At 49.6% G+C, this 27416-nt stretch overlaps 1 protein-coding gene across 1 annotated transcript in view; it reads left to right on the plus strand.

Annotated features, from left to right (window-relative positions):
* The window catches only part of MEGF9 (multiple EGF like domains 9), a 43961-nt gene extending 17324 nt beyond the window's left edge, over positions 1 to 26637 (plus strand). Inside the window, exons 3-9 of the mRNA XM_062505940.1 lie at positions 424 to 543; positions 629 to 682; positions 5317 to 5509; positions 17807 to 17946; positions 21318 to 21461; positions 22317 to 22589; positions 26183 to 26637. Of these exons, the coding sequence (XP_062361924.1) occupies positions 424 to 543; positions 629 to 682; positions 5317 to 5509; positions 17807 to 17946; positions 21318 to 21461; positions 22317 to 22589; positions 26183 to 26637 (1379 nt within the window). The remainder of the gene's footprint in view (positions 1 to 423; positions 544 to 628; positions 683 to 5316; positions 5510 to 17806; positions 17947 to 21317; positions 21462 to 22316; positions 22590 to 26182) is intronic.
* Positions 26638 to 27416: the final 779 nt, after the last annotated feature.

The following is a 27416-nucleotide window of genomic DNA, read 5'->3' on the forward strand; positions in this document are numbered from 1 at the left end:
TCAGTAGAGTTGCACCCAAGTGAGGAGTGATGAGCTGAACCCAAATTCCAGTCCAGGGCTAGACTGGACCACACTGACATGATGCATCAGAGATGTGGAGGAGATGGGCTGGAGCTCAGGAAATTGTTTTCCAAGGGCTGGGTAGGATGGGACCTTCCCTTTTAACAGTTGGCTCATGCCTACTCTCATTATCCCATGCTGGAACAGCACTGTCCTGACCCTCACCCCAATCCTGGGGGAGGTTTGGTACTTCAGTGGATTGTACTGAGGGGATGAAATGTCTTCTCAGGGGGAAGGGAAAGAGCCTGCTGAGAGGCAAGGGGAAAGACAGAGCAGTGGTGCAGCACAGCTGTGCTGTAATGAGGAGAAATCCTCGGTGGAAAGAGCAGTGTCTAACTCTTTAAGGGGGATATTTGTGTTTAGGGGAAGAACTGGAGCTGCCACCATCCCTAGGCAGTGAAAAAAAGGAGAAAACAGACCTGCCAGGCTGGCTCAGAGCAAAGCTTCACCCACCCAAGAAAGGCCAGAAGAAGATGCCAAGAGGTCAGGGCATGATCCTGAGCTTTCGGGACAGAGTTTCAGGGCCTTTCCCATCAGGATGCTTCCTCCAGATCCCTGTGTTTAACAGCCACCACTGGACCTGTCCTCTGTGAGCTTTTCCAGCTCTGCTTTGAAGCCATAGGTATTTCTGGCAGCCAGAACATCCCCTGACAACGAGTTCCACAATTTAATTACAAGGGGAAAGGAAATGACCTTGAATAGATTTTTAAACCTGCTGCCTGATCCCTTTATTCCTGTCTTGTCAGGAATGGTGCCTGGTGAGGGATTGAAAAGGGGAAATGGGAGAGAAGGTAGGGCTTGAAGGTAGGGAATGAAGCCTGGGGAAGAGGAGAAAACTGCTAAATTAATATGAAAACAAAGCCTTTCCAAGGATGGAATGCTGTTGTGAGCAGTAGTTTAAATCCAGTGGGATATCTGGGAAGTATTTGGGAGGTGAGGTTCTTACTGGGCTGTGTTGGCTTCAGAGCTGCAGGTGCCACACTGGGGCTGCACCTCTGGCTCCCAAAAACCCAACAGTACCTCCAGGTTAGAATGTTGGTTTTCCCCCCCTTCATCTAGTCCGGAGAACAGAAAATGTCTGTCTCCTTGGGGATGCTTTTGCAGCAGGACAATAAATAGCATCTGTGGGCCTCCACAGCTTGCTCTCACAGCTGCATGTTCTTACAACCAAAAATGTGCATTTTGGGTTCTCCAGACTGGCTCCCAGGGAGCAGGTGAGTTCATTCAGGATTTGCCCTGGTTCAGGATGTCCCCAGCTAATGTGGTTTCACAGAGACCTTCGTGCCTTTCAGTGTTGGCTTCTTTACCCTTTGTAAATATTTCACCTGTTTTCTAAATTATTCATTCATTAAGTGGCCTGGAAAGGAGGAGGAATCACGCTTATAATATGTGTGAAGACTTAAAACACTGCAAAGCTGAAAGGATGTAAAAAAAAATAATTTGAGGATTTTTACATCAGAACAAGCCCTGTTTAAGTTCTAGGAGGGGATGGGAGATGAAGGGATGTGGGGTCTTGATGGATCTGGTACAGGCTGGCATGTTGCTGGGATTTGCAGAATTAGAGTTTGCATTGGGGTGGGATTTGGAGGCTGAGCTCTTTATTAGGGGTGGATGGGGGAGCTGGCATTGAGTTTGAGGTGACCACAGTGAGGGGTCACAGAGCACCCTCAGACCTGGAGGTTCTTGTTTGTGTCAGTGCTATTTACAGCCACGGTGTGGATCGATCCATAATATAAATTATTATGCACAATAATTTACATAATTTATATATATTTATATATCTAATTTAAAATATAAATTATTATCCACAATACAATATAAAACATCTATTCTCCAGTTTATTGATAACCTATGGCTTTTGCATTCTAAAAATTAATCAGTTTTAAGTCGGGGCTAGCTGAAATTGGATATTAAATCTGTTCTCCACACAGCAGTGTGCCCCTTGCTTCCCAAAGGAGGAACCTTTCCTTCCACTTCACCTTCCTCTGTGCAACAACCAGTGAAGGTGGAATATTGTTCCTGAATGGAAAGGTGTTTGTTTTGTTGGTTTTTTTTTGGGTTTTTTTTTTTTTTGGAGGGTAACATAGCAGTGGCACACATTTTTATGGTGTCTCTCTTCTTGGACCTCAAAACATCATTAGGCTGTTAATTAATTAAAGCCTGTCAGTCCCTTCACAAGAAAGATGGTGGGTTTTATCTGTGATAACCATGTGCTTAGAGCTGTTGTGTAGTGCTTTGTGGGGAAGGAAGGGGAACCTTGATGATTTAGCAATGGGGAAGAGGCAGAGATGAGCAGGGCTTGGAGGCCCTGGGGGCAGGGGATCACCCTGAGATGGGGAAACTGAGGCAGAGCAAGGGTGAGTCAGATAGCAAACTGAGAAGAGTCACAGCTTGGACCAGTGCCTCATCCCTGAGAGGTCTTTGCCCTTGGCTCCCTCGCTGATGGTGTTATCCCAGCCTCAACACGACCCTCCAGCCATGACTGGAGTCTGGAGTGGGACAGCCCTGGGGTTCATCCACCCTCTGCGTTCCTTTGCCTTCACAGAAGCTCCCTGAGTGTGTGTGTGAGGTGTTCTTGAAGGCTATCTTCAAAAGCAAAACAGTGGCTTGAGAAAACTGAATAAAGGCTCTTAGAACCCAGGCTCTGACCAGAAGCCAGGACAGTGTTCCTTGGTTTTCTTCTGCATCTTTCTTCTTTCATCCTCTTTGCTGTGTTCCCGAGTCCAGGGCAGGTGTTGGTTATCAGTTCCCATTCTGGCTGAGGACCGTTCTCACCTTCTGCCACCCGGCTGCCAGGGGGACAACAGAGTGTCCTTTCAATCAGCTCTCAGGTTTTCAGAGCCTGGTACATCCTTGTGTGAGCCCTTGACCCCAGTGCTGTGCCAGATGATGGAGCTCAGATTTCAGTGCTGCTGTCTGAATCACAGCTCCGGGGTGTTTTGGGGCTGCATCCACGTGTGAGCCAGGCTGGGTGCATTTGGGGTGGGTAGAGACCATGTGGGATGCTGCTCCCCTACCTGGGACCACCATCCCTTCCCAAAAAATCCCTGGGGAAGGGTTAGGGAAGGCAGGGTCTTCAGGGAATCTCCTTTTGGGAGACAACTTCTGGATCTGTTGCGTTGGCTTTACTGTGCACTAAGGGTGATTTTGCAGCACGCGGGCTCAAGCTCCTGTCCCTATCACCACCAGAACCAGGCTCCACCAGCCTCCCAGGCAAAAAGTGCTTTTGCCAGTGTTATTTTGGATTATTTTGCAGCATTTCTGGCTCTCCTGGGGAACCGGCGTTGCAGCGGTGTCTGTGTTGCTGTTGAATTTGGCAGCTGAGGCAGGGCCTGACCTGAACTGGGGCAATTTTGCTGGGCTGGAGCGTTGGATGGAAAGCAGTGGGTGCTACAAAGTGAGATTCAAGTTAAAAGTGCTGCCATCCTGCTGGAGCATAAGTGATGGGGCAGAGCTCCATCGTGCCCATGGGGGCCATCCTCAGGCACTGCCCCACTCCTGCCCTCTCCATCCATGCTCTCAGGGGCTGGCTCTGGCTTTGATGCTCCTGGAGCACAAGGGTGGTCTCCACATGGAGCAGCTCATCCCCCAGTGTGGGACCTGCCCTGTCAGTGCCTCCCATGGTGTTAGAAGGGACACAATGCTCGTTTTCTTTCCTTAATCAAGTCTGGCAGGTCTAATGGCACCACATGTTGAGTTCTGAAAGAGAAATCTGTTTTGATGCATGTTTTACAAGCTCCATAGAGCTTTTGCTCAACAAGTTTTTGTGGTTTCTGTTCTGGTGGCAGGGAGAAGCCCAAGTGCCCGAATCAATATGGTTCTGCTTGGATAATTGAGCTGGGAATTTAGTTTATTATGTGAAGTGGTTGCTGAAGTGGATAATTGCAGATCTTAAGGTGTTTGTCCTATTTGATAGTTTGGATTGAAGAAAATTTAGGTGCAATTTCACAGGTGTATAGGGACAACGTGGCTTCTGTGGGGATCCTATGGTGGAGTAATAAAGCTAAATAACTCACATTTCTGTGTGTGTTAGAAGAACACAGATGACAAGGGAAAGAACTTTAAGTCATGTTTTCTTGGGATGGGGGCTTGGCCTCTCCCTGAAGTGCCATGAATACTGGCTCTTCTCAGGCAATAGCAAACACCAGCAGTTGTGTAAAGCTCCTGATGCTTTATGCACTATTTCTGCAAATAATCCTTGTTTATAATTCAGTCTTGGCAGAAAAAGACTTTAAATTATTAAGGCACTAAATATTTTGCAATGAAAGAACAGAGATAAAGCTCTTGGCAGAAACAAATTGCCAGGGAGAAGTTTTTCTCTTCAGTGCATTTGGGGCTTTCAAGTATTATGAGAAATAACGTGTGGGGGGACTGGGAATTCATCACTTGATCCTAAGATTTGCTTCTCTCTTAAAAAAGCAGCTGTTCAGTGCATGCTTTCCAGCATCCGTGGAAATATAGTGTCCCTAAAGACTATGTTTGGTCCCCCAGAGCCATCTCCTCTCCCCACTGGACTGAGGGTGGTCTGTTTTAGGTGGCAGAGGTCTCTGTCCTGCCTCCACAGCTTTACCACAACTTTTAAAGTCATTTTCATGCATCTGGTGCTCCCCTGAGAGCAGATTTCTAGGGAGTTCTGTATTCCTTCTTGAGGAGTGGGAATGCTGCTGCCAGTTTGTCATGTCAGTGTATGTTCTGTGGTAAATCAGGGCTGTTCCAGTGGTGTGGAATACAGGCTGTCAGAATTAACAATTTTGCAACCTGTTGCTGATTTTATCCTGATACTACACAGTTATTGCTTGTTAGCTCCTGGAGTCAGATAGCCATGAGGGTGGATTTGTGTGTGTATATACATAAAGACATTGTATACAGCTACATATAAATGTATTTTAGGTACTTACACCCATCATCTTGTAGCTCTTCTTTGGAGAGATTTCAAGCATGAACTGTAGTGTTTCAAACCCCAATGTGCTCCCAATGTGTTTTTTCCCTCCATCATCTCAAAATTTTGAAGCAAAAATCATCCTTGAAGTGATGATGGGGTATGCAGAGGGAGTGGTGAGGGCCTGGCACAGAGAAGTTGTGGCTGCCCCATCCCTGGAAGTCCAAGGCCAGGATGGACACTGGGGCTTGGAGCAAGCTGGGAGCTGTCCCAGCCCACGGCAGGGAGGTTGGAGTGAGATGGGCTTTAAGGCCCCTTCTAACCCAAGCCATTCTGCTGTTGTGTGATGCCATGCCTGTGTTTCTCTTTCCTGGCAGGAGACCTGTGCAACTGCAGCTCGGTGGGCAGCGCCGGATGCGACCGCACGACGGGGCAGTGCCTGTGCCTGCCTGGCTACACGGGGCCACGCTGCCACAGCTGTGCCCGTGGCTTCTTCCCCGAGCAGGGTGGCCAGCAGTGCCAGCCCTGCAGCTGCAGCCCTGCCGGAGCCACCAGTGACCAGTGTGACCAGTGAGTAACGCCGCGGTGCTGGGATCTGGCGTGCTTTGGGGTTTGGGCAAGAGTGGGTCTTGTCGTCCGTGCTGGTGTTTTAAAGGAAAAAAAGATAAGCAGGAGGGAAGCTGGTCTTATAAAAATTCATGTAGATGATTTTTCCTCCTTCAAGAGCTGAATTATAAAAATATTCGTGGCTGTGGCAAAAGCCCTGGCAGTCCCCAAGGGACTTGTGTTTTGGAGTGGCGTGGAAGCAGAACCTCTCCGAATGCCTTGTGCATCTGTTAGTCCCTGTTGGGCTGGGCTGCCTTCACGCCTGAGCTGGGAGGGGAGCGGAGCCTGGGCTGGAGCAGGGGGCTTTGGAGAGGTTTATTTTCCAAAGGGATAGGTTTTATGCCAGAGGCAGGCAAAGCTTTGTGCTCTGCCCTTGCTGAGCGCTGGGGTGGAAGCGGCCGCCCGACAGCGGAGTCAGCTCCTGCCTTGCCTGGTGTTTACAGTCACCAGAGCTGATGCTTGGAGCTCTTGTATAATGAATGTGTTCCTCTTCGTTTCACCTCACCCACCCTCACATCTTGCCTTGTGAAAGCTGGCACGCAGTTATTTTCCAAGCAGTGATCTCTGAGCCATTAGAGATCTGTGGCTGGGCTGAGGGGATCTCTATTCCTGCAAGATCAGACTGAGCAGCAGCCTGACCCACTGGGTCTCCAGCTTGTGCTCATGGGGACAGCAAGTTTCAAAGTCTCTCCTTGGAGGAGACCTCCACAACCACCCTGCAGCAACTTGCAGCCATCCCAGGCTTCTGCTGTCTTATTGTCTTCTAGGGTTGGGTCTGGGCTCAGCGTGTGTTGAACACCTGCAGTTCCCTGCCAGGGCAGGGGCTGAGTCAGAGTCAAAATGCTCTGCAGGGACATGCTACCTCTAATTATTTTATACATTATCTTTTCCCAAACGCCCAAACCCTCTGTTGATGTCCTTCCTTTTTGTTTCAATGCTGCATTTTTCTGCTTGCATAAGCTCTGACAATTCAGAACTTAAAAGTAGCACTCCAGCTAAGGAGAGTGACCTTCTTACTAAAAGAGGTGATTATTGGGGATGGAAAGTATGGAGTTTTTCCACTTTTTTTTTTTTTTTCAGTGGCTGTTGTAGGTATGGGAAGATGTGCCTGGAAGCATCAGGGTTTGCCACAGAACTGGGAGTGTGATTTTGGTCAGATTTACTGGAAAGGCAAATTGGGCAGAAAGGCAGATGGGGCAAATCTTATCTTTAGAAACTAGGAGAGGAGGGAAAGTGCTGCTGCAGCAACTGGGTTAACTGGGAGGGAGCATTCTTGCCCCAGCTCTGAGTTCCTGGGCAGTGGGTGAAGCATGGACATGTCTGGTGTCTCCCCATGTGTCACAGCACGGAGGAAGCCAGGGAACGCCCTTGGGAGCTTCAGGTGAGGTGCTCTGAGTCGTGAAGGAGAATGAGGTGGAGTTGGAACCATCTGCGTGGAGCCAGAAACAGCAGGGACCTCCCCAGGCTCTCCTCAGCACCATTTCACAGCCTTGAGGGAGGTGGGAGATGCTCATTCTCAGCCATGTAGAAGAGATGCGGAGGGAGATTTGAGGAGGGGGGGATGTTGCAAACAGAGATCACTCTGTTTCCTTTCCGGGCTCAGAGGGGTTTGCTGCAGACAGAGATGACCTCTGGGTGTTTAAAAAGAGGAAAATTAGGTCAGTTGTCTGTGTTACAGGGCTGGGGGCATCAGAAGGGTTGTGAGATGGGCAGCCTGGTGTGTAGTGTGGTGTGTGTGGGAAAATGGAGTGGGACACAAAGCCCAGCAGGGCAGGTGCTCCCCTTGTTCCTGTCGTGTTCAAGTGGGCACCAGGGCTGGGCACAGCTCCTGCCTGCCTGCAGCTGGCACGGGCACCAGGGGTGTGCAGGATCCCTGCAGTGGCATCTGTCCTGCTGGCGGAGCCTCGTGTGCACTGCAGGGAAATGTGGGTGTGAATGCAGGAAGGGATTTTTGGCTCTCATGCTGGGAGCCCTGGGTGGCTGCTGAGGTGTCCCTGGAGGAGCAGGACGTGTCCCTCGGGCAATCTGTGCTCGGGATGAGACATGCAGGCATTGCCCAACACCAGCAACCAGCTACTGTTTTGTTGACATGGAAAATCCTGTAAGTTGTACTATTTATTTATTCAATAAAGCACCAGCCCAGCTCGACTTGCACAAGTGAATTCCTATGTGAGGCTTCAAAGGAAAGCCATGGCTGTTCCAATGGGTAAAACAGCAGCAGAGATTTTGGACTCTGACCCTTTTAAAGGGTGGCTGATTGGAGGGGCAGGGTGCCCAAAGGCCGAGCCCTCAGGGCACACAAAGATGTCTCTTAGGTTTCAGCTCGCCCAGGCTTTTGTAAAAGTGCCTTTTAAAGCCCCACCATATGATGATTATTAGTATTATTTCTCAGCACGATCTCAGGCTGGCCAGATGGCAACCCAAGTCCTCTGTTTGTTAACTAGACCTCAAATGCAGACCATCAAACAAAAATTTAAAAAATCCCTTTCCTGAGGCACAGAGTTGATTTTGGGAGTGAACATTGACCTGACATGCTGTCGCTATGAATGGGATCCATGGCTGCTAATCAAAGGTCTGTTTTGGTGGTGGTTTAAATTTGATTATCTAGGAAGATCCACACAGATCCCTGTGGGATGGCAGAGGATTTCTGTGCTCTGGTTTGGGTGGTTTTTTTGTTAGATTAAAAGCTGTGTGTGGCTCAAGCTGGAGCTTGCTGTGGGGCTGGATGGAATCCTGGGCTGCTCAGAGAGGGCTGACACATCTTGGAGAGGGGGAGTGAATTGTCCCTGCTGTGGTTAACGCCTAGAAACCTCAGAAAAAAAGCACATTTCTTTGGGTTGGATGCTGTGCAGTTGCTTGCTAAAGATAGCTGTGGCCTGGAAGTGTTCACAGTCCATAGAGGAAGGGTGGAGAAAGAAGCTGAAGTTTCAAGGGCCATGGTCAAGGTCAGAGTGGTGGAGAATGAGGACGGTGACTCATGTGGGTGCACGGGCTGAGCTGCAAGGGCTGTGTGCCTGCTGCACAGCTCTGGGGACAGTGACAAGTGGGGAGGGTGCCTGGTAGTGGCCTCAGCCCACCGTGATGTAGCCCCAGCCCAGAGCTGCATCTCTCACCGTCTTTTGGGCCCCTTGAGTCGAAGGCTGTGCCGTGTGTCCTCTGAGGAAACCAGAAGCTCCCAGGAGCCAGCCTGCTGGAGGAGTGAAGGTGGTCAGTGCTGCTGGAGAAGGTCACCGTGCCCAGGCTGGCCAGCCCACATCTCTCAGCCTTGTGCCCCTGTACAATAATTTTTCCTTTTTTCCTTCGTGTGAGCAGAGTCCTGTGCCTGAACTCTCATCTCTTGCGCCCTAAGGCCGGGCAGGGGGCCAAGGCAGAGGCAGCAGGAGTGGGCTGGGGTTGGTGGTCTCCAGTCCCAGTAGCCAGGGCAGCAGTGGGAGCTCCTCAAGGTGTTTTTGACCCTGTGCACCCTGCCCAAAGTGCCAGCGTGTCCCCAGCTGAGTCATGGCAGCGTGAGCCAGCACGGCAGACCTGGGATGAACAGGGTGAGGGGAAGGTTTGGTTTGAGGAGCCTTTACTCTGCAGACATCAAGCCCTGGCGTGAGGAGCCCTTTAAACACGCTCTGAGATAATTCTCCATATAAACCTGTCCTCTGGCTGAGGGGTTGGAAGGACCAGGACTGCAGGAAGCACGAGGCCAGCCTGGATGAGGCAGCATCCCCTCCTGGGGAGCAGGAGATGGCAGATGACTCTGCAGTTCTTGGTTTGTTTATTTTTACCTTGCTGGCAGCACTGCCCATCCCCACGTGGGACTGCAGACACTGGCTCTGGGCAGCCCAGTGTGACCCAGCTCATCTGCAGGAGGGCTGACCTGGATGTACCTCCTGTGAGGTGTTTATCCCAAGTTTTCCTAGCCCAGCACTTGTGGCTTTTCCCTTCCTGAAGCTGTGGGAGCAGCGTGTTTAGCCCACAAGCAGCTGTCCCTGTGTGGGTGCTCCTGTGGGCTTGGGATGGGAATGGGGGAGTGGAGCTGTGCAGCAGAGATGCTGCTATGGGATGCTGCTGCTGCCTGGCAGAAGGGTTCAGCCCTCAATTCCCTGTTTCCCTGGGAGGTTTTGTTTTTTAAGCTTGTCCTGGTTCTAGGGAAGAAAAGTGATGCACCAGTACCTGTGCCAGTGAACAAGGGCTGTGGTTGCTGTGGGATCGTAAATCACGGAATATTCTGAGCTGGAAGGGACTCACCAGGATCATCCAGTCCAACTCCTCACCCTGCACAGACACCCCAAACATTCCTGGAGCTCTGGCAGCCTTAGGGCTATGATCATTCCTTGGGGAGCCTTTTCCAGTGCTCAGCACTCTCTGGGGGAGGGACCTTTTCCTGGTCCAGCCTAAACCTCCCCTGACATGGCTTTGGTACATGGTTTGCTTAAATTCAGGTTAGCCATCTAAACTGGGTTAGGCTTTTCCAGTTCCCTTAAAAAGCTCTCAACTAATCGTACACAGATGCTGCCGTTGTCCCTGGTGCAAACAGATGCCTGTTCAGCTGGGCTCTGTGGATCAATTTAAATTTCTCTCTCTGCCTGTGCCTCAGTTTCCCCACAAGCAGAAGGGCAGTGGGAAGCAGAAGCTCCAGCAGACAGCTTGAAGGTGATTTCTGCTCTCCTTTGGTTGCTGTGGGCTGAAACCCCATGCCCAAGGGTGCAGTGCTCTGCTTCTTTGCTGATCCAGCAGCCTTTCCTTATTGCTGGCTGCAAACACAGCCCTGTGAACCCTAATTCCTGCATGGCTTGTGCTGCAGGCTTGGCATAAGTCATGTGAGAGAGAGCTCCTGTCACTCATTTCCAGGGGAAAAAAAAAGGGGGAAAAAATGATAATGCACACAAATAAATGCCCAAGTGTTAATTCAGAGAGGCTTTGCCCCCTCAGGGGAACCTCAGGCTTTGTGTTCCTGTTAAAAGGAATGGAGGCAGAGTGTCCCTGGGAGCACGGCTGTCCTCTGGAGCAGGGATGCTGCGAGGCCAGGCAGGGAGGGCAGTGGCCATCCCTGTATGCTGCCTTTGTGGGGGGATTCTGTGTGGAGAGGCTGATCTTGTGACCCCAGCTCGTGGGGATTTGCAGGAGCCTGGCTGCTGAGGGTCGTGTCAGCAGCACTGACAAAGAGCTTTGTTGAGGCTTTTGAATAAGGGCTGGGGGTTCTGGGGGAGCCACACACTGGGATTGTGGAGCTGCTGGGATGTGGGAAGATGCAAAGAGACTCTGGGGGTCAGCCTGGTGTGGCACAGTCTGCACACACCTTGAACTTTGTGTGAGGCAGGGTTTGGTGAGGTTTTTTAGTGGTCAGGAAATGCAGGTCGGTTGAAATTCAAGGTTTTTGTGGAGCTTAACCAGCCTTCAGGGCTGCTGGCCGTCCCAGACCCTGGAGTTTATTTGGGGGAAGTGATGGAGTTCTTGTTTTGCATAGATAAAATCTTCATTTTCTGTCTGCAGAGTGTCATCACAGCTCTGAAATGTCTCTCCCTTTGCGTGGGATCTGTCGTTCCATTCTGCTGTATTTTAGCAGTCCAGTAAACCACATCAGGCATCCTCTTTTGAGATTTGACCTTGGGAGATGAAATCCTCAAGGACTTGTGCTATAAAACCCCCCCAAAACCAGAGAAACCCCCTTTTTCTCTTTGAAAAGCCTGCTCTCCCTTTTATAGATCAGATGAGCACAACTGGTGGCTCATTATCTCCCAGTAATGCCTTGTCAGCATCACTCTGCAGAAAACAGATCTTGTTTTGTAGCGGAAATTATTACATGTGGACGTCAGAAAAGCAGAAGAATACCCTGTTAAAGCCTATTTTTCTGCATGCTTTAATTATCTAAATCTCTCCCCTATTCCAGCCTCTCACATCCTTTACATCTGATTAACTCTCCTCCTCTCTGCCCCCACAAGAAGGTAAAGGTACCTGAACCCATTTTAATTCAGTTGCAGACAGGAATGGGAAATGAATGAGTGACTGGTCACAGCAGCAGGGAAAGGTGGATTGTTATCATCTCCCATATGGTAATTATGCCTTCTCAGAAATCCTGTTGTTTTGTGGACTTCCCGACAGGCTTTGCTGTTCCTGTGTTGTCTGTTGCAAACTTTGCTGCTCTGGCAAACACTGACTGCCCTCAAAAAGAATTATGGGCTTAACTCTTCAAGCTTTTGTGGCTAAATTCTGGTTGGGGGGTGATGCCCAGTGTGTACTTCAGGCACTGCTTGTACCCTGAGGCTTCTGCTGCTGTCTGAGCAGGAGCACAGCAGAGGTCTGGGGTATGGAGGGACCACTGTGGGCAAAACAGATGTGTTCAGTGGAGACCAGCCCCATCTCCCTGGCATCCCCACTGACATGTGCTTCTCTGCAGTGAGGTTCCCTGGCCCATCCCTGCACATGATCCCCACAGGTTACTCTGGGAATCCAGGACCTGCCAGCTGGGCTTGAGATTTTGCTGTGAGTGAAACTTTTCCTCATGGAACTGTGCAGGAACCCATCCAACCTCAGTGTGGACCTTCCATTGCCCTCCTCCCCTGCCTTCAAGGACACCTGGAGGAGACAGCCCTGGCTGGAGATTCCCAGCTTTCCACAGCCCTGGTTGGAGATTCCCAGCTTTCCATAGGCCTGGCTGGAGATTCCCAGCTTTCCATAGGCCTGGCTGGAGATTCCCAGCTTTCCACAGCCCTGGCTGGAGATTCCCAGCTTTCCACAGCCCTGGTTGGAGATTCCCAGCTTTCCCTCGTGGGGGAGCTGGGGCTGCGGAGGCGGTGGTGGCCAGACAAGGTGGCCCTTTGACATTTACAGAGTGGCCTTTCAGAGCTGTGAAGTGTCCCTGCTCTGTCGAGGGCTGCCCTACAGAACAGCTGCCGTGCCCCAGCACTGAGAGAGGAATGTGGCACACAATGGCCCAGTGTTGGCCCCCATAAAGCTCTGCTTCTTGTGCCCTCCACAAAGGGGCTCAGAGCAGGCAGGGCTTGGCCCTGGCCCCACTGACCCTCCCACAGAGCCACCTCGGCCGCCAGCAGCTTTGGGTTGAGGGAGTGGGGAGGAGAAAGCCTGTGTGGGGCTTTTTCCTGCTCTCCCCTTCCCCATGTGCTGATACTCCAATAACTGACTGATGGAAAAGTCAGCACGTGGGTTCTGAGGGCTCTTGGTATCCTCAGCATGAGAGGACGTGGCCTCAAGCTGCACCAGGGGAGGTTAGGTTGGACATCAGGAAGAATTTTTTCATGGAAAGGGTTGTGAAGCATTGGAAGGGGCTGCCCGGGGAGGTGGTGGAGTCCCCATCCCTGAAGGTGGTCAACAAACTGGACATGGAACTCAGTGCTCTGGTGATGATCAGTCAAAGGTTGGACTCAGTGATCTTGGAGGCCTTTTCCACCTAAAGGATTCTGTGATTCTGAGTGTTAACAGCGTTAACCAAAGCGTCTTGGAACATCTAGCTTTCAAATGTGAACTTTTCCACATTGCCCAGGAAAGCGTAGGAGAGATTTATCCCCTGGCTGCTGTCAGACATCACAGAAAATCAGCACTAAAGGTAAAGGAGCCCAGCTCGCTGGAGGAACACACCATTTTTGGAGACATCTCTTCTGAATCCTCCTAATCTTGTGCAGAATCCTTTTGTCTTATCCCATCAAAGTGTGACAAAGCCTTTTCATGGGGTTTGTTTTAGGGATGCTCATAGTTCAGCGTGGTTTCCCTCATTCACACAGAGCGCTGTTGCTGCTGGTAATTGTTAATTGTGTCTGTTCCAGGGACACCCCTGGGCCCTGCTGGCATGACTGATGGGCATTGCTGTCACTGGGGGTTCCCAAGGGGATGGGGCACAGGTGAAGCTGGAGATGCCACCTGGAGATGTCCAGGGAAAGGCTGGTGTAGCCCTCACCCTCCTCTCTCTTAGGGCAGCGTGTCCCTGCCCAGCTCCCCTGGGGCTGCTCCGGGGAGATGCTGAGTGTGGGCTCTGTGCTTCAAAGTAAGACAATAAATGGATTTGGCAAAACTCCTGATGTTGGTTTTGCCTGGCTCATTTGCAGGGCATGCCCTTTGAGACCCATGGAAGCTCCCTCCTTCTCTGACTCTGCCCCAAAACCTTCCCAGTCTCATATGTTTTGAAAATAAATGCACCACAGGAGCTTGGTGCTGTGCTGTTTTGGCTGGGTCTGACATAGCCAGGGAGTCTCTGGGCTCTGACTGGGGCATCCAGGCTTTTCTGGTGTCTGGGAATATATTCAAAATTAATTTGTCCCTTCCTCCTCCTTGGGCGGGGGGGGAAAGAAAAGGAATGATTGGAGCTTGCTGAGGGTTCTCTGTTACACCATTAACTGTGCACAGCTTGTCTCCCTACAGCCCCTAAGGCCACAGTCCTTCATCCTCCCATCCATCTTGTGCCTGTCATGTCCTTGCTAAAATCAACATGTTTCTGTGGAGGAGGAGTGGACACCCTTTGCAGGTGTGGCTGCACACTGTGGTTTGTCTCAGATCACAGATCCTTTAATGCTTTTTCCCCCTTGTGATGAGCCCTTGAGCTCCTGTGCAGTCTGTGCTGAGCAGTGCAGAGTGAGGGCATTGCCCAAGCCCCAAGCCCACCCCTTCACCGTGTCCTTCCCCAGCCACCAGACCTGGCAGAAAATCATCTGCAGGATGCTCTGTGGCTTCAGGGGGTTTCCTCTGTTCTCTCTGTCCTGAGACACTTCCAAGTGGGGTCAAAACTGTCAGCATTCCTCCTCTTTATCAGTATCCAGGGAGGGCTGGGGTGTCTCTGGTGTGTCCCTTTGATTTCTGTACCTGTAAAGCTGCAGTCCTCTGTAAAATCCCACCTCAGGGAACATTTGGTTGCCACCAGTGGCACAAATCACTTAGCAAGTGACAGGATCCTGTGGCTCTTTCCCCTTCAGAGGAGTGGAAGGGAGGTGTGGGGACTGGGAATGAAACCAAGCTGGCTTTTGCAGATGGATTTTGGGGTGTAGGCTGTCCCCTGCCCCAATATTTTGCTTTTATTGACACTGCCCTGTGCCATGTCTGTGGGAATGCTGCTCCCTGGGGTGGCTGTGTCCTAGTCCAGCCCCAGGCTCTCCTGAGGCAGATCATGGAGCCTGAGGGATGAGGGTGGGCAGGTGAATGAGCTCCTGCCTTGGGGGGTCCCAAACCTGGTGTGTGGCCTTTGTCCCCAGAGAGTCAGATCATTCCATGCTGGATCCAAGCCTTGGATGTGGCTGTGCCCTGACCAGCAATCACTGCTTGCTCCTTTTGCCAGTGCCTCGTGTGCTGGTGATGGTTTTAATCAGTAGGAAACATCTGTAAAATTGATGGATGATGTGATGGTGATGCACACCACCTACATGGTCTTCAGAGTGAGTATATTCATAAAAATCTGGTAGAAAACAATGCTGGCAGGAGACTTTGGTTACTGGAAGTCTGGTTTTATCCCAACAAATATTTGTATCAATTCTTTGTGAGAGCTGAACATTGGCTGGCTTCAGAGGGGTTAATCATCATCTGAAGCAGAGTTGAGTAATTGATGTTGCTGCATCAAAACGTTTCCCTCTTCCCATCCCCCTCGTTCCCCCCACTTCCCCCCAAAAAGAAATTCTTGGCTGATACTCAAAATCCAGTTCATTTCTCACTGTGCAAGTATTAAACTGTGGGTCTTTTCTTTCAAATTTCTGGATTTTTATGGGCACAATTGGTCTGTTAACAGGATTTTTTTTTTGTGGTTTCAATGCATTTATATCATTGACCTTTGCTTTAAAAAGTGTCTGACAGGCTTTGCTGGGCTGGAGCTATAAAAAGGAGTGTTGTAAGGGGGCTTTATTCTGTGGAAGCAATGACCACAGGCAAAGCTTTATATTTGCTGAGTGATTTAATTCTTGCACATGCAGGACTTGGCTCAGTGCCATGTGTAACATGTTGAGAAAAGGTCTGCTCAAGAGGCATTCAAACCAAACTTTCCAAACAGTTTTTTTTAAGCTTTATTTCCTGTTTTTTTCTAAGCTAACAAGTAAAATCAAGGGACTGTGCCCCAAAATGCTGAATTGAACTCTAGCAGGGTCATTAGGGAAATAAACCTCTTTGAAAGAAATAGAAATGAAATGGGAGTCTGGGTGGAAGCAGGGAGGAAGAAGAGGGTGTCATTGAGAAAAAGGCTGGATCAGGGACAGGAGGAGTCAAGCAGAGCTCTCTGAACTCCAGGAGGAAGCCAGGGAGGGTGAAGATGATGCAGCTCAAATGCCGGGTCCTACAAAACCCTGTTTATATAGTGCATCCCCAAAAGATGTGTTTTCAGGCTAAACATCAGATTTCCCCCCCCACAGCACATGCTTTTCCCTGCCTGTCCCTGCCCTCTTACAGGAATAGCAGTAGCAGTCAGGAGCAAATAATGAAAAGCTGCTTTTTGTTTGTGCTTATTTTAAACACTGTGACAACGTTTGGATTAATGTTGGGTCTTGTGAAAAGCTCTTTAAAAGTCAAACATACTGAGCTGCTTACCAGCATGCCTTTGAATTTTGCATCTGCCTGCTGCACTTCCAGATAATGGCCTGGAGAGCAAGGAAACATCGTATTTCTTTCTTCTTCTTGTAATCAGGCTATTAAATATGCTTGAGATTTCAGTTTCTGCAACTATTCAATTGTGTAGCCCCTTGGGCTGAGGTCCATATTTTGGTGAGCAGTTCTCTTCGTTTGGCAAACAAACAAACAACAGAAATACTGAAAGATGCTAATTTCTAACAGAAGCAATGTCTTGCCCAAAAGTCACAATCTACTGCATTTTAGTTAAAAACAGCACATCAACAGTGCATCAGACATCTATTAGTTTTAATCAGCAGATTTTTCTGGAGGCTTTTAGGAGCAAATCGTGCCTTGCTCACACTTCCCAGGAGAGGGGGAACAATGGCTGAGCTTTGTGCAGGCACAGTGAGCCCTGAAATGCTGACTTGAAAAGGTATTTCCAAGGTGTTTAAAAGGTGTTTGAGCAGGGTGGAGGTTATACAGGGGAGAGCTCAGAGGGTGATGCAGCATGTAAGGGCTGTCTGCGGGTGGTATCACCTCCTCTGCAACAAATAAATTGCAGATAAATCCATCACCTGGAGGGGACCAAGTGCTGTTGTTTGGGTTGCTGTCCTGGTTCCCCGCAGCAGGCAGGGCTGGGGGTTCCTGCAGGTCCCCCCAGGGCTGTGGGGGATGTGCAGAGGCACTGGGTGCTCTGTCCCTTGGCTTGGCCGTTCCTGGTGTGCAGGTGGCATGAGCCACCTCCAGCAGTGGCCATGTCCAGGGCTGGATGGGAAGGAACATTTCTCCATTCCTGTGATTCCCTGAGAGTTGAGCAAAATGCTGCCCATGTATAAATCTGTTATGAAAGCAAAGCGTTGGAAGCCTCTGTGTGGACAGAGTAGCATGGAAAGCCAAAGGAATGAGGGTAACCTTTGCTTTTTATAGCTCCTGGTATTTGTTTGCTCATGGCAGCCACCAGCAATGCCCTCTGTGTTCACAGCACAGTGCTCCACCCTCCCTGCAGTCACACTGTGCCCAAATAAACTGCTCCTGTCTCAGTGAGCTGCTGGGGAAGGGAGAACCCTCTGTTGTCTCTCCTTGGCTTTACTGGGTAGAATTCAGCTGGAGAGAGGGGCCTTGCCCAAGTGTCCATGGAGATGTGGAAGGGATGAACGGGTGGAGAAGAGGAGGAGGTGCAGGTGGCTGACACCTGCCCTGGCTGGAGCCAAGAAGGACACATGAGCTGCTGCCCCAGCTCCCAGGGGAGCCAGGAGAGCAGCTGGTGAGCTGGGAATTGTCTACTCACACGAAAATCTGGGAGGTGCTGCCTGGCACTGGTGTGGACTGGAGAGGATGACCCACGTGGGTGCTGTGGGATTGTTCAGGCACAGTGACCACGGGTGTGCCAGTGTCCTGCAGGACCCTGGGCTGGTGCAGGTGCTCTGTGGAGCAGGGGCTCCAGAGGGGCTGTGGGAGCATCTGCTGGGGCTGAGGCAAGGGGATGGCTCTGGGCCAAGGCTTTCTAGAACGAGCAATGATTTCTGGTGCCCAGCTGGAAATTGCTGTCAGGGCAACTGGCTTGGCAGACACTCGTCCTTTCTTGAACTTCACATCACTTTTTGGAAATGGTTGTCCCTGGGTTTCATGTCCTGCTTCCAGCAGAAAGGAAGAAAGGGAGTCCAAAACCCTGCCTGCAGGTTTGTACCTCGGATGCCTCCCAGCACAGCCAGATCTCACTGTTTGTTTTTCCCTCTGCAGCTCTGGGAAGTGCCAGTGCAAAGTCGGTGTCACGGACCTGAAGTGTGACCGGTGCAGTGAGGGCTACTACAGGTTCAATGAGAGCTCGTGTGAGCCCTGCCAGTGCAACAACCACTCCCAAACCTGCGACGGCTCCACAGGTGAGGATGTCCTCTTGTGGCCGTGACAGGTGCTTCACCTGCCCCCTCTGTCTCTGGTTTTTCTGTTCTCATTCAGCACGCTCTGCGCTTATCTCATTCATCTGCATCTTTTTGCCTTGTGTACCCAAAATCCTTACCTTAAAGCTGAAATGGAAATGTAAGGTTGGGGTTGTTCTCCTTTGAAAGAAGGCAGTGAAGGCTGTGTGCTTTAGCCCATGCTGCAGTGCAGAGCCCTAATTCAGCAGCCTGTATCAGAAGCTGGGGCTCTGTTGTTCTCTGCACTTACACAAACACACAACATGGGCTTTTAAAGACCTTTTGTTTAACTGCTGTTTACCTGGAAACATATACTGTGTCCCCACTGACCTAAGAGGACTTGCTGCCACAGAGAACAGGATTAGGGCTGCTAAAAACTGACAGCATCTCATTAATATTGCCCACCTTTTAAAAATCGGTCTTCTTCATTTTCCTTGATTATTGCTTTGACTCTCGCTTAGGCAGATGTAGATGGAGTGCAAATGTCGAGGCACCTGTGCTTGAACAGCCTATGGGGGTGCAGGGGGAGCCTAATTGCTTTGCCATTTCGACTGGGAGGAGAGATCCTGGAGGGGCACTGTTGTGGCACTGCCTGCACAACCCCCACTTCAGCCACAGCGCTCTCTTCAAATTCCAAATTCTCCTCAAAACTTCCAGGCTGAAAGGCAGTTCTGTAATATTTGTCCAGGAGCATAGAAAGGGGTAATAATTAAAAGTAATGTTGCGGAATTTGTTGGCGGAGAGGCAGAGCTCATGAAATCAGGTATTTCTGGGCAATTTGTGCCTGTGGGTTCCCTCAAGGGCTGTGTGTTTGCAGCAGAGGAATGCCCTGGTCCGTGGGCACCGGGTCTCTGCTCCCTGAGGGTGAATTCCTGTGTTCCCTTGAGGATGAATTACTGCATTCACTTCTATACTGAGCTCTGTGTGCTTATGTCCTACCAGTATGGAAGGATACAAGGCTGTCACTGAAGCTGTGTGCACATCAGCTGTCTTACTGATTTGGAGCTGGGTGTGTGGGTTTTGTGAAGGAGGAGGATAATCTGCTCTTCCTTTTTTTTCCCCTCAGTGTTCCTCCTGCTCTTGAGTTATCAAAGAAAACCTAGCACAGGGATGGAAAACCTTGCTCCTGGGATGGAGCTGCTCTTTCTGTTGGGATTGCCCAGTGCTGCCACAGCATTGCAACAAAAACCCTTCATTTTGCTTAATGACCTATTGTTGATTTGACAAAAATCTTTTTTTCTTTTTAAATTTTCTTTTAAAAATTTCCTCCATCTGCTCTATTTGCTGCTGTGGCTGAGGGAACCAACAAAACCAGAACAGAGAATGAAGTTGATTAAAAATTAGATCGGACGCCTGCTCTAGAGACTGCACTCTGCATGACCTCCCCAGTTTTACATCAATCCTGTGCAGCCTTTGTCCAATTTTCAAAGTTTTTCCTATTAATGTTATACTTTGGGCTCCCTCTGCTGGCTCTGCAGACAGCTCCTGCTTGGCATGGCCCTGTCCAGGAGGAATATTTAAAATTACTGGGCATAAATAAATAACTTGGGCAGCAGGAGCTCCCCAGCCGACAGCACTTCCTCTGGCACGACCCTTGTTCCCCGTGGTGTGTCTGCACTGAGGAGGGCTGGTGCTTCCCAGCTGGGGTCCTGTGAGGTCTGATCCTTCCTGAGGGCATTATCAGGATGAGAAGTGCTATTAATTATTAAGGCTCTCCACAGCAATACCTGATTGCATGCCTGTGCGTGCTCTGCCTGGCTGAGCAACGTGCTGGCTCAGGGAAACACAGCATTTCCCAGGGCTGCTGGAGATGGATGTGGGTGATTTCTGCTGGTGGGAAAGACACTGGTCCTGAAATGACCAAGGCAACACAGCTGTGATTCCAGATTTATGCCCCTGTTAGTGCCTGGGGAGCATGGTCCAAGGCAGCTTTTCTGTGACCAGGCAGATGAACTACCCTGTCCAAGACCACTGAAACAATTGAACCAGGTTTGCAGCTGGAGAAACCAAGCATAGCTGATAATTTTCCTCTCTAAACCTGACATCTCTCCCACAAAAACCACTGGCTCGTGCCTGACAGGCTGCTGAGGGAATAGCAAACAGTGTGTGGGAGGTGATGCTGAGCAAGGGGTGCTGGCAGGGCCCTGCAGAGGGGGTGAATCAGCCACTTCCCGGGTTTGCTTCCTGCCCTTGGCATCAGGGTTGGCTACCAGGACACGCCAGCCTGGCTGGGGATGCTTGCCTGTGGAGTCATCACTGTGGGAACTGAGGAGCAGCAGCCGTGCCGGGCTTGTGAGGGAGCCAAACTGTTCTGATATTAATAAGAAAATCTGTTGTGGTCTTTATAACAGTCAGCATAAACCTCAATCAGGATTTTTTCCTGTGGTTGATGTTGATATGAGACTTCCTCATCCCCAGCAACTCTGCTAGATCAGATCAGTCTGTGCTCTCACTGCTCTGGGCCACCCCAGTTTGTAGAAGGGGCTGTTGCCTTTGCAGAGTCATCGGTACACTGGATTTAATCAAATCTTCCCTCAGCTCCCTGCCACCTCACCAAGGAGCCAGCTGAATTACAGCATGTTCCTGGTGATGGATGGGCTTTATATAGAGGCTGTGCTTCTGTAACTAAGGAGATTTTTCTTCTTGGTGAGAGTAGTGTCAAAATGCAATTTGGAGGCCATTAGGATATGGTGTCTGTGAAGACATGGCACGTCGAGTTTCTGATTCAGGGGCTTCCCCAGGAAGGGCAGGTGGCTCACGTGAGCCCTCACTTCTCCTCTGGTTCTCTGCGAAGGTCAGTGGCTGCTGCTGCCTTGTCCTGGGGTGGAGGAGCTGGAGCCATGATGGTAGGATGGAGCTGCCTCCCCCAAAAATGGGACAGTGGCATGTCCTCACCCCTGACCACCAGCTCTGGTGTCCTGGAAGAGGCCGCACACAAAAAACCAAAGGTATAAACCTGAGGGACCCCTCATGAGAGTGGGGGACTTGAAACATCAGTGTTCCATCTCACTGGTACAAATGCAAACTGAAACTGCTTTCCTTGAGGAGAATTTTAACACTGATAACTCGTGTTTACCTGCAGTGACCTTTCAGTGGTGAGCTGTGGGGCCACTCTGCTGGGACCACCTGCTTTTTCACATTATCTGTGTACATGTAGAGCAAGGGGATGAGCATCAGAAGGTCACAAGAGGCCAGGATCGTGTTTTGGCCAGAGGGCATCCAAAACCACCTGTGAGCTCTGATAACTGAATGCGTTCCACGTGGATTCTTGCTCCAAATGTTCTGCTCCACTTCCTGCTGCTGAATGTTTGCTTGTTCTCCTCTCTGTTCCACAGGCACCTGCCTGGACTGCCAGGAGAACACCGAGGGGAAGCACTGTGAGCTCTGCAAGCAGGGTTTCTATCTGAGCACCCATCCTGCCCACGGCTGCCAGCACTGCCCCTGCTCCATCGTGGCATCCACTGGCACCTGCCACATACGTGAGGCTCTTGTTTTGGTCTAATTCCTCATAATGAAGGTTGCTCTCCTCAGTTAAATAGCCCCTCAAACACCAAGCAAGGTGTTTTACAGCTTGTGGAGCTCCTATCTATGAGCACTGGAAGCAGCACCTGCTGTGATGGGTCCCTGTGCAGGGGAGGGATCAGAATCCCAAAATGGTTTGGCTTGGAAGGGACCTTAAAGTCTAGTTCTAGCTCCCACTGTGTGCTGCAGCGTGCTCTGAAGAACCTGCAAAGTTTTGCAGAGAAGCTGCTGAGCTTGTGGCAGCCAGGAGGGGGGCAGGAGATGCTCAGCAGTGCCATCCATGTAGCTCTCCATACTTCTGAGTCTGCTTCTGAACATCTCCATGGGACTCCATGCAGAGATTCTCTAATGTAACTGAGAGAAGTCAGAGCTGTAATAGTCATGTGTCAGACTGTTTTTCATATTTCCCTAATCAATTTTGCAAGCAAGCTGCTTCTGGCTTTTTGTAGGCCTAAAAGTTCTTTTGGATTGCAAGCATCCCTGATATAGTTCCAGCTGTTTTCTGAAATTGCCTGTTTGAGATGGAAATGTTCAGGAATAATTATTTATTTCCTTAGCAACGTGCTGAGTTTGCTCTGTGAGGTTGGTACAAGGCATCAGAACTCCCCAAAGCTGTTTTCCCCCCTACTAGCAGAGAAAGTGCAGTTCAAAAGTTGTGTTTTCAGCTCAAAATTTGAGATCAGTCAATACTTGCTGGGTGCTGATTTTTGTCAGGGTGCCTTGTGGTGAGATCCCACAGAACAAACCCCACAGCACAGGTGTCTGTGCAAGGGGCTGTGGCACATCCCTGCTTTGCTTTCTGTGTTCTCCAGAGCCTGGCGAGAGCGTCCCGAGGTGTGACAAGTGCAGAGCGGGGTACACTGGCCTCAACTGCAACCAGTGTGACAAGGGCTACTACAACTCAGACAGCATCTGTGTGAGGTGTAAGTGCAATGGGAACGTGGACCCGGCGCTGTCCCCCAGCGTGTGCCGGCCGGACAGCGGGGAGTGCATCGGCTGTCTGTACCACACCACGGGCTTCCACTGTGAGCTGTGTCAGGAGGGCTACACCAGGGACCCCGAGGGCACCAACTGCACCAGGAAAGGTAAAAAGTGCTGCTCAAGTCACTGGCAAGGCTCACTGTGCAGCTGCCCAAAGGTTGGAGAGGGAATGTTGTTAATTGTTCACGTTGGTTTAGATGCATGTGGTCTTTGGTGCAGAGAAGAAACCCAGATCTTTGTAACAGAATCACAAAATGAACTAGGTTGGAAAAGACCTTTAAGATCTTCTAGTCCAACCTCTGACCTTAACACCTCCTCATCAATTAAACCATGGCACTGAGTGCCACGTCCAGTCTTTTTTTAAACATGTCCAGGGGTGGTGACTCCACCTTGGGCAGACAATTCCAATGTGCACTCATTGGTGTCCACTGGCCTTGAAGGGTGGTTTAGGGTTAGCTCTGTAACCACCCACGTGCCAGGCCCTGGCAGGCACTGCTAGTGAACAAGCTGGAAAAACCCCAATCTTCTTGTAGTGTATTTAAGGTAGGATGAGAGAAAAGGGTTATGAAGTTGCTCCTTCGTGGTTATCTGGAGGTTGGTGTTCATGGCAGATGTCCAACACCATGCATGGAACCAGTGTGATGAATTTGATGAAAGAACCCAGAGTTCAGGGCAGTATTTGGGCACAAATTTGTCCTTATCCTGGACAGAGATTCAATTCAGATCTTCCATCAGGAGCTAATGTGGTTTTCACTCCTGTGCTGCTCTCTGGGTGTGTGATCACAGAGTTCTTCCCTGCTCAGGGAGGTGATCAGTACAATGATGTTGGATGTTCATTAGCTGTAACAGGGCTGGAAGTGGCACTTTTACATCAGCTCATCCATTACCTCCCCCTGCACAGCTCTGGCTTTGTGCAAGGATCCACATGACCTTGCTCCATTAAGACCCATATGTATGGCTTTGCTTGGCTACTTGCAGTTTTCACCACTCAGTTTTGTTTTAATGGCATTTTTATAGCCAGTTCCTGATGAGGGGAAAGCCTGTCCCCTTTTAAGGGGGCTGGGACATGTTCCTCGAGCTTTCCTCTCTCCCTGACACTTACGTTTTCCCCTTTTTATTAAACAGTTAAAAAGATGTCCCTCTTCTTTCCAGTTCCTTAAACAAAAATTGCCTAAAAACTGACATGCTGAGGTTACTGAGCATTAACTTGTTTTAGGTTAAGATTTTCATGAATCACCAGTGCATTTGAGTGGCTTCTGGAGGAGTGAAATCATCACCCAGGCTCTGTTTCAGTGAAATGAGACAGCAGGTTCTGTACACCCTGGGCAAAGCTCATGCATCGGCAGGGGCCATCCGGAGTCTTAAGCTTGACCAGGATTCTGGTGCTTTCAAGGCACATAGAGAGGATAATCAAAGGACCAAAGGCAGTGTTTTCAGCCCCAGAGCAGGTGGTGCTCCTGCTGCCCTGGGGAGGCACAGTGTGGCTCTGTGCCACCAGCCAGGCACCGCAGCCTCGCCGGGACCCGGCACGGCCTCGTGCCAGAGCTCCTCCAGTGCAGGAGGCAGAGCAGCTCTGCAGAGCGGGCACTTCAATCAAGCAGCTGGATCTGAGGCTCCTGTCAAAGCAGCCCATCGAGTGAGCAGCTGCTGCTCTCCAGGAGCTGCTCTGGGACATCTGGAGAGCTGGCACAGCAGGGAGCAGAGCAGGCAGTGCTGTGTCACAGCCTGGAAGCGGCGGCGCGGCCGGAGCCCGGCACTTCGCCGTGACGTTCCTGGGAGAGCCAGGAAATGTCTTCACCCCAGGCCTCCGTGCCAGCCCTGAGCTGATGCTGACTCACAAATAAAGCCCAGAAAAGTACTGCTTCCTTGCTGGTGAATCAGCTATTGTCTTGGTTCTGTTTTTTCCCTACTTATAGCTACTGGCAGGGTTTGCCAGGGATTGAGCGTTGGTGAAGGAATTTGGAAAGGATGACCTCATGCCCTTTTCCCAAAGCCAAAGGTTTTCTGGGAATCTCTTGCTCCTGTCATGTTGCTTCCTATTGCAAAATTTTGCCTGTCATGCCTAGAGAAATTCATTGAGAATTCATTCATAGAGAAATGCCTTCTGGCACTCAGCATCCTGAGTGTCCTTATCAGCTTAATGCAGGAGCTGTAGAGAACAGAGGAGCTGCTGCAGGGAGGGGACTTTGAGCACAAACCTCAGTTTAGGTGTGTGATGCCCCTTGCAGAGGAATTTCTTTCTCGGTTGCCTGAACTGGGAACGTGACAGCCCAAAGTTAACTTGTGGGAGTTCCCCTGAGGACCCGTGGCAGGACATGTGCTGAATATTTCCAGCTCCTGTTGCCATTGGAGATGCAACTTAGTGCAAATTTAGTCCTTCGGAAGTGACTCTCCTCCTCAATCATAATTAGTAGATGTTCAGGAGAGCTGGAAGCTGGATCCATACAGCATGGCACCATCAGCTGTAATTACTGCAGCTGTACGTGGATTTAAAATGAAGTTGCTTTTCTGTTGGCAGGAAGAGAGTGGGAAAGAGGATGCAGAGAGTCCTGTGGAGCAATAGGTGCAGAGAACATTCTGGCTGATTGAGGCTTCAGCTTTTGGAGTGTTCCTGTTGCCTGGGCTTGAGAATCTAAAATAGATCAGCTTATTCATGTGAGGAAATGCTTTATTAGCTACGTTTGTGAGCTTAGTACTGCAGATTTATGGGGCTCTCTGAAGCCTGTAGCTCAATAGGTTTGATGCAGGCATAATGAATTTCCATCCCACTTCTGAGATCTCAAGGTTAACATGACTCCTGAACTGAGAAGGGAGTTATCCCATGGCTGCTGGAAGCAAGGCAGATTCTTGGCTATTTAGTGCCAAGGAAAAGACAGAGCACAGTCTAGTAGTTCCATGTTCTGATCCTTCCTGTGTGCACCTATGCCAGCTGAAACTGAACCAGGATCCCAGCTGGCCTCCGCTGTGTTCAAAACCTTCTGAAGAACATCCACATTCTTTTTTTCTTGTGATTTGCTGACCTTCTGCTTCTGGCTGTGTAGACTGGGGGTTTCTGTGTGGCTTGTGCATGACTTCATTCAAAAGCAGAACTGAGGTTATTTTGTCCTTTTACCAAAAGTGGTACAAACACTGAACCTGCTGCAAAGTGCTGGGATGGCTGAGTGCTTGTGGTTAATTTTTTCAGTTTTGATCTTGTTTGTACAAGTAGGGCAGAAATAATAATACTGTGAACAAAATCCTACATCTGGTGTACTGGTTGTGAAGGGTTTGAGCTCCTGGAGTTGCTGTGTCTGAGTGTGCAGCCCACACAGACACCAAGGGACATGTTGGTTCAGAGTCTAAACTTGCTGAGCTTGGTAAGGCTCTGTTTTCCTAGTCTGAACAGGAGCTAGACTGGGTCTTGCTGTCATCATAAGCTCTTGTATTGACCCCTGAATCCTAACTGCTGCACCTGTCCCTCAGCATCAGACTCTTCAGAGGAATCCTGTAGTCCATGGGCACTAAGCACACAGAATTATATTAAAAAACCCCAGACACAACCCTGGACAGACATTTTCTAAACTGCTTAGAGAAAAGACCAGTTTAGCAGTGTAGCCTTAATTGCCATAATAACTGTGATATAAATGTTAAATCTCTTATGTTTGTGTTTGATTTTCAGCTCAGCAGACTTTTTAATTGATCTTTTTTTGTTTTGTAGAAGCCACTCTTGGCCCAGAACCAACAGAGTTTACAACTTCTGCTCTAAATACCACCAAGGCCACATCCTTTTCCACAGCAGTGCTAAACAGTACTTTGTCACCAACAACTCTACAGACAATATTTCCTATAAGCTCCTCTGACAACAGCACCTCCGCTTTCGCAGATGTTTCGTGGACTCAGTTTAACATCATTATTTTGACAGTGATCATCATTGTTGTGGTCCTACTAATGGGCTTTGTGGGTGCTGTCTACATGTACCGTGAGTATCAGAACCGAAAACTTAACGCTCCCTTTTGGACCATTGAGCTCAAAGAGGACAACATCAGTTTCAGCAGCTACCACGACAGCATTCCCAACGCTGACGTGTCGGGGCTGCTGGAAGATGATGGCAATGAGGTGGCCCCGAATGGACAGCTCACGCTGACGACTCCCATGCATAATTATAAAGCTTAGAAATCATCCAGCTATTCCAAAGTTGGCTTCTCAAAAAGTGACAGGGCTTGTGGAAGGGGTGTCAGGATCCGTGCCAAGGCTCCACGCAGAGGAATTTGCTCTTCAGATACTCTCTGGTGCCAGGCGTGCTGTAGCTTGCAGGTGAACAGAAGACAGTGTAGTACATCTGAATTTCAGGTAGTGTGGTGAAATGCATTCAGTGTCCTGTTCTCCATAAAGATCCATAGAATTCACTGTTGCTATAAACTGGATTATGCTGAATTAAAACATTTTTTATGAGGAGGTGGTGGGGTGGATTGAGCAGAACCCGATGAGGAGTCAGAAGCTACTTGGTTTCCAGCCAACCCAACATTTGTGTCTTCATCCTTTAGTTTGAGAAGTAGCTCATGAATTAACAGTGGAATTTCAGGAAACAGATCTTTGGAAAGGCATCATCTTCATTCCTGACAGAAACTTATTTGAAAAGGAGAACAAAAACAAAGGGAAGTAATTGTTCACTGTACTACCAAAAGGCAAGTAGGAGTGAGTTGCACAGTTAAAAAAGTCACCATTATCTGTTTCCACTAAGCAGGGAAATGGGAAAAAAATCTTAAGAACATTTGAGTTAGGGAAGAGACTAAGCTTTTCCCTTTCTCAGTATTTATACAGGGTGATGATGCTATTAAGACATAGCAATCCATTTTTTTTCTAGAAGGAGTTAATGAACTTGTATAGTTTCTGTGCAAGGGAAGACGACAAGACATCTCAGGGTTGCCATGTAAAAATAAAAGCCAGGCTTA

This window comes from Cinclus cinclus, chromosome 19 (genome assembly GCF_963662255.1).
Source record: "Cinclus cinclus chromosome 19, bCinCin1.1, whole genome shotgun sequence".
NCBI lineage: Eukaryota > Metazoa > Chordata > Aves > Passeriformes > Cinclidae > Cinclus > Cinclus cinclus.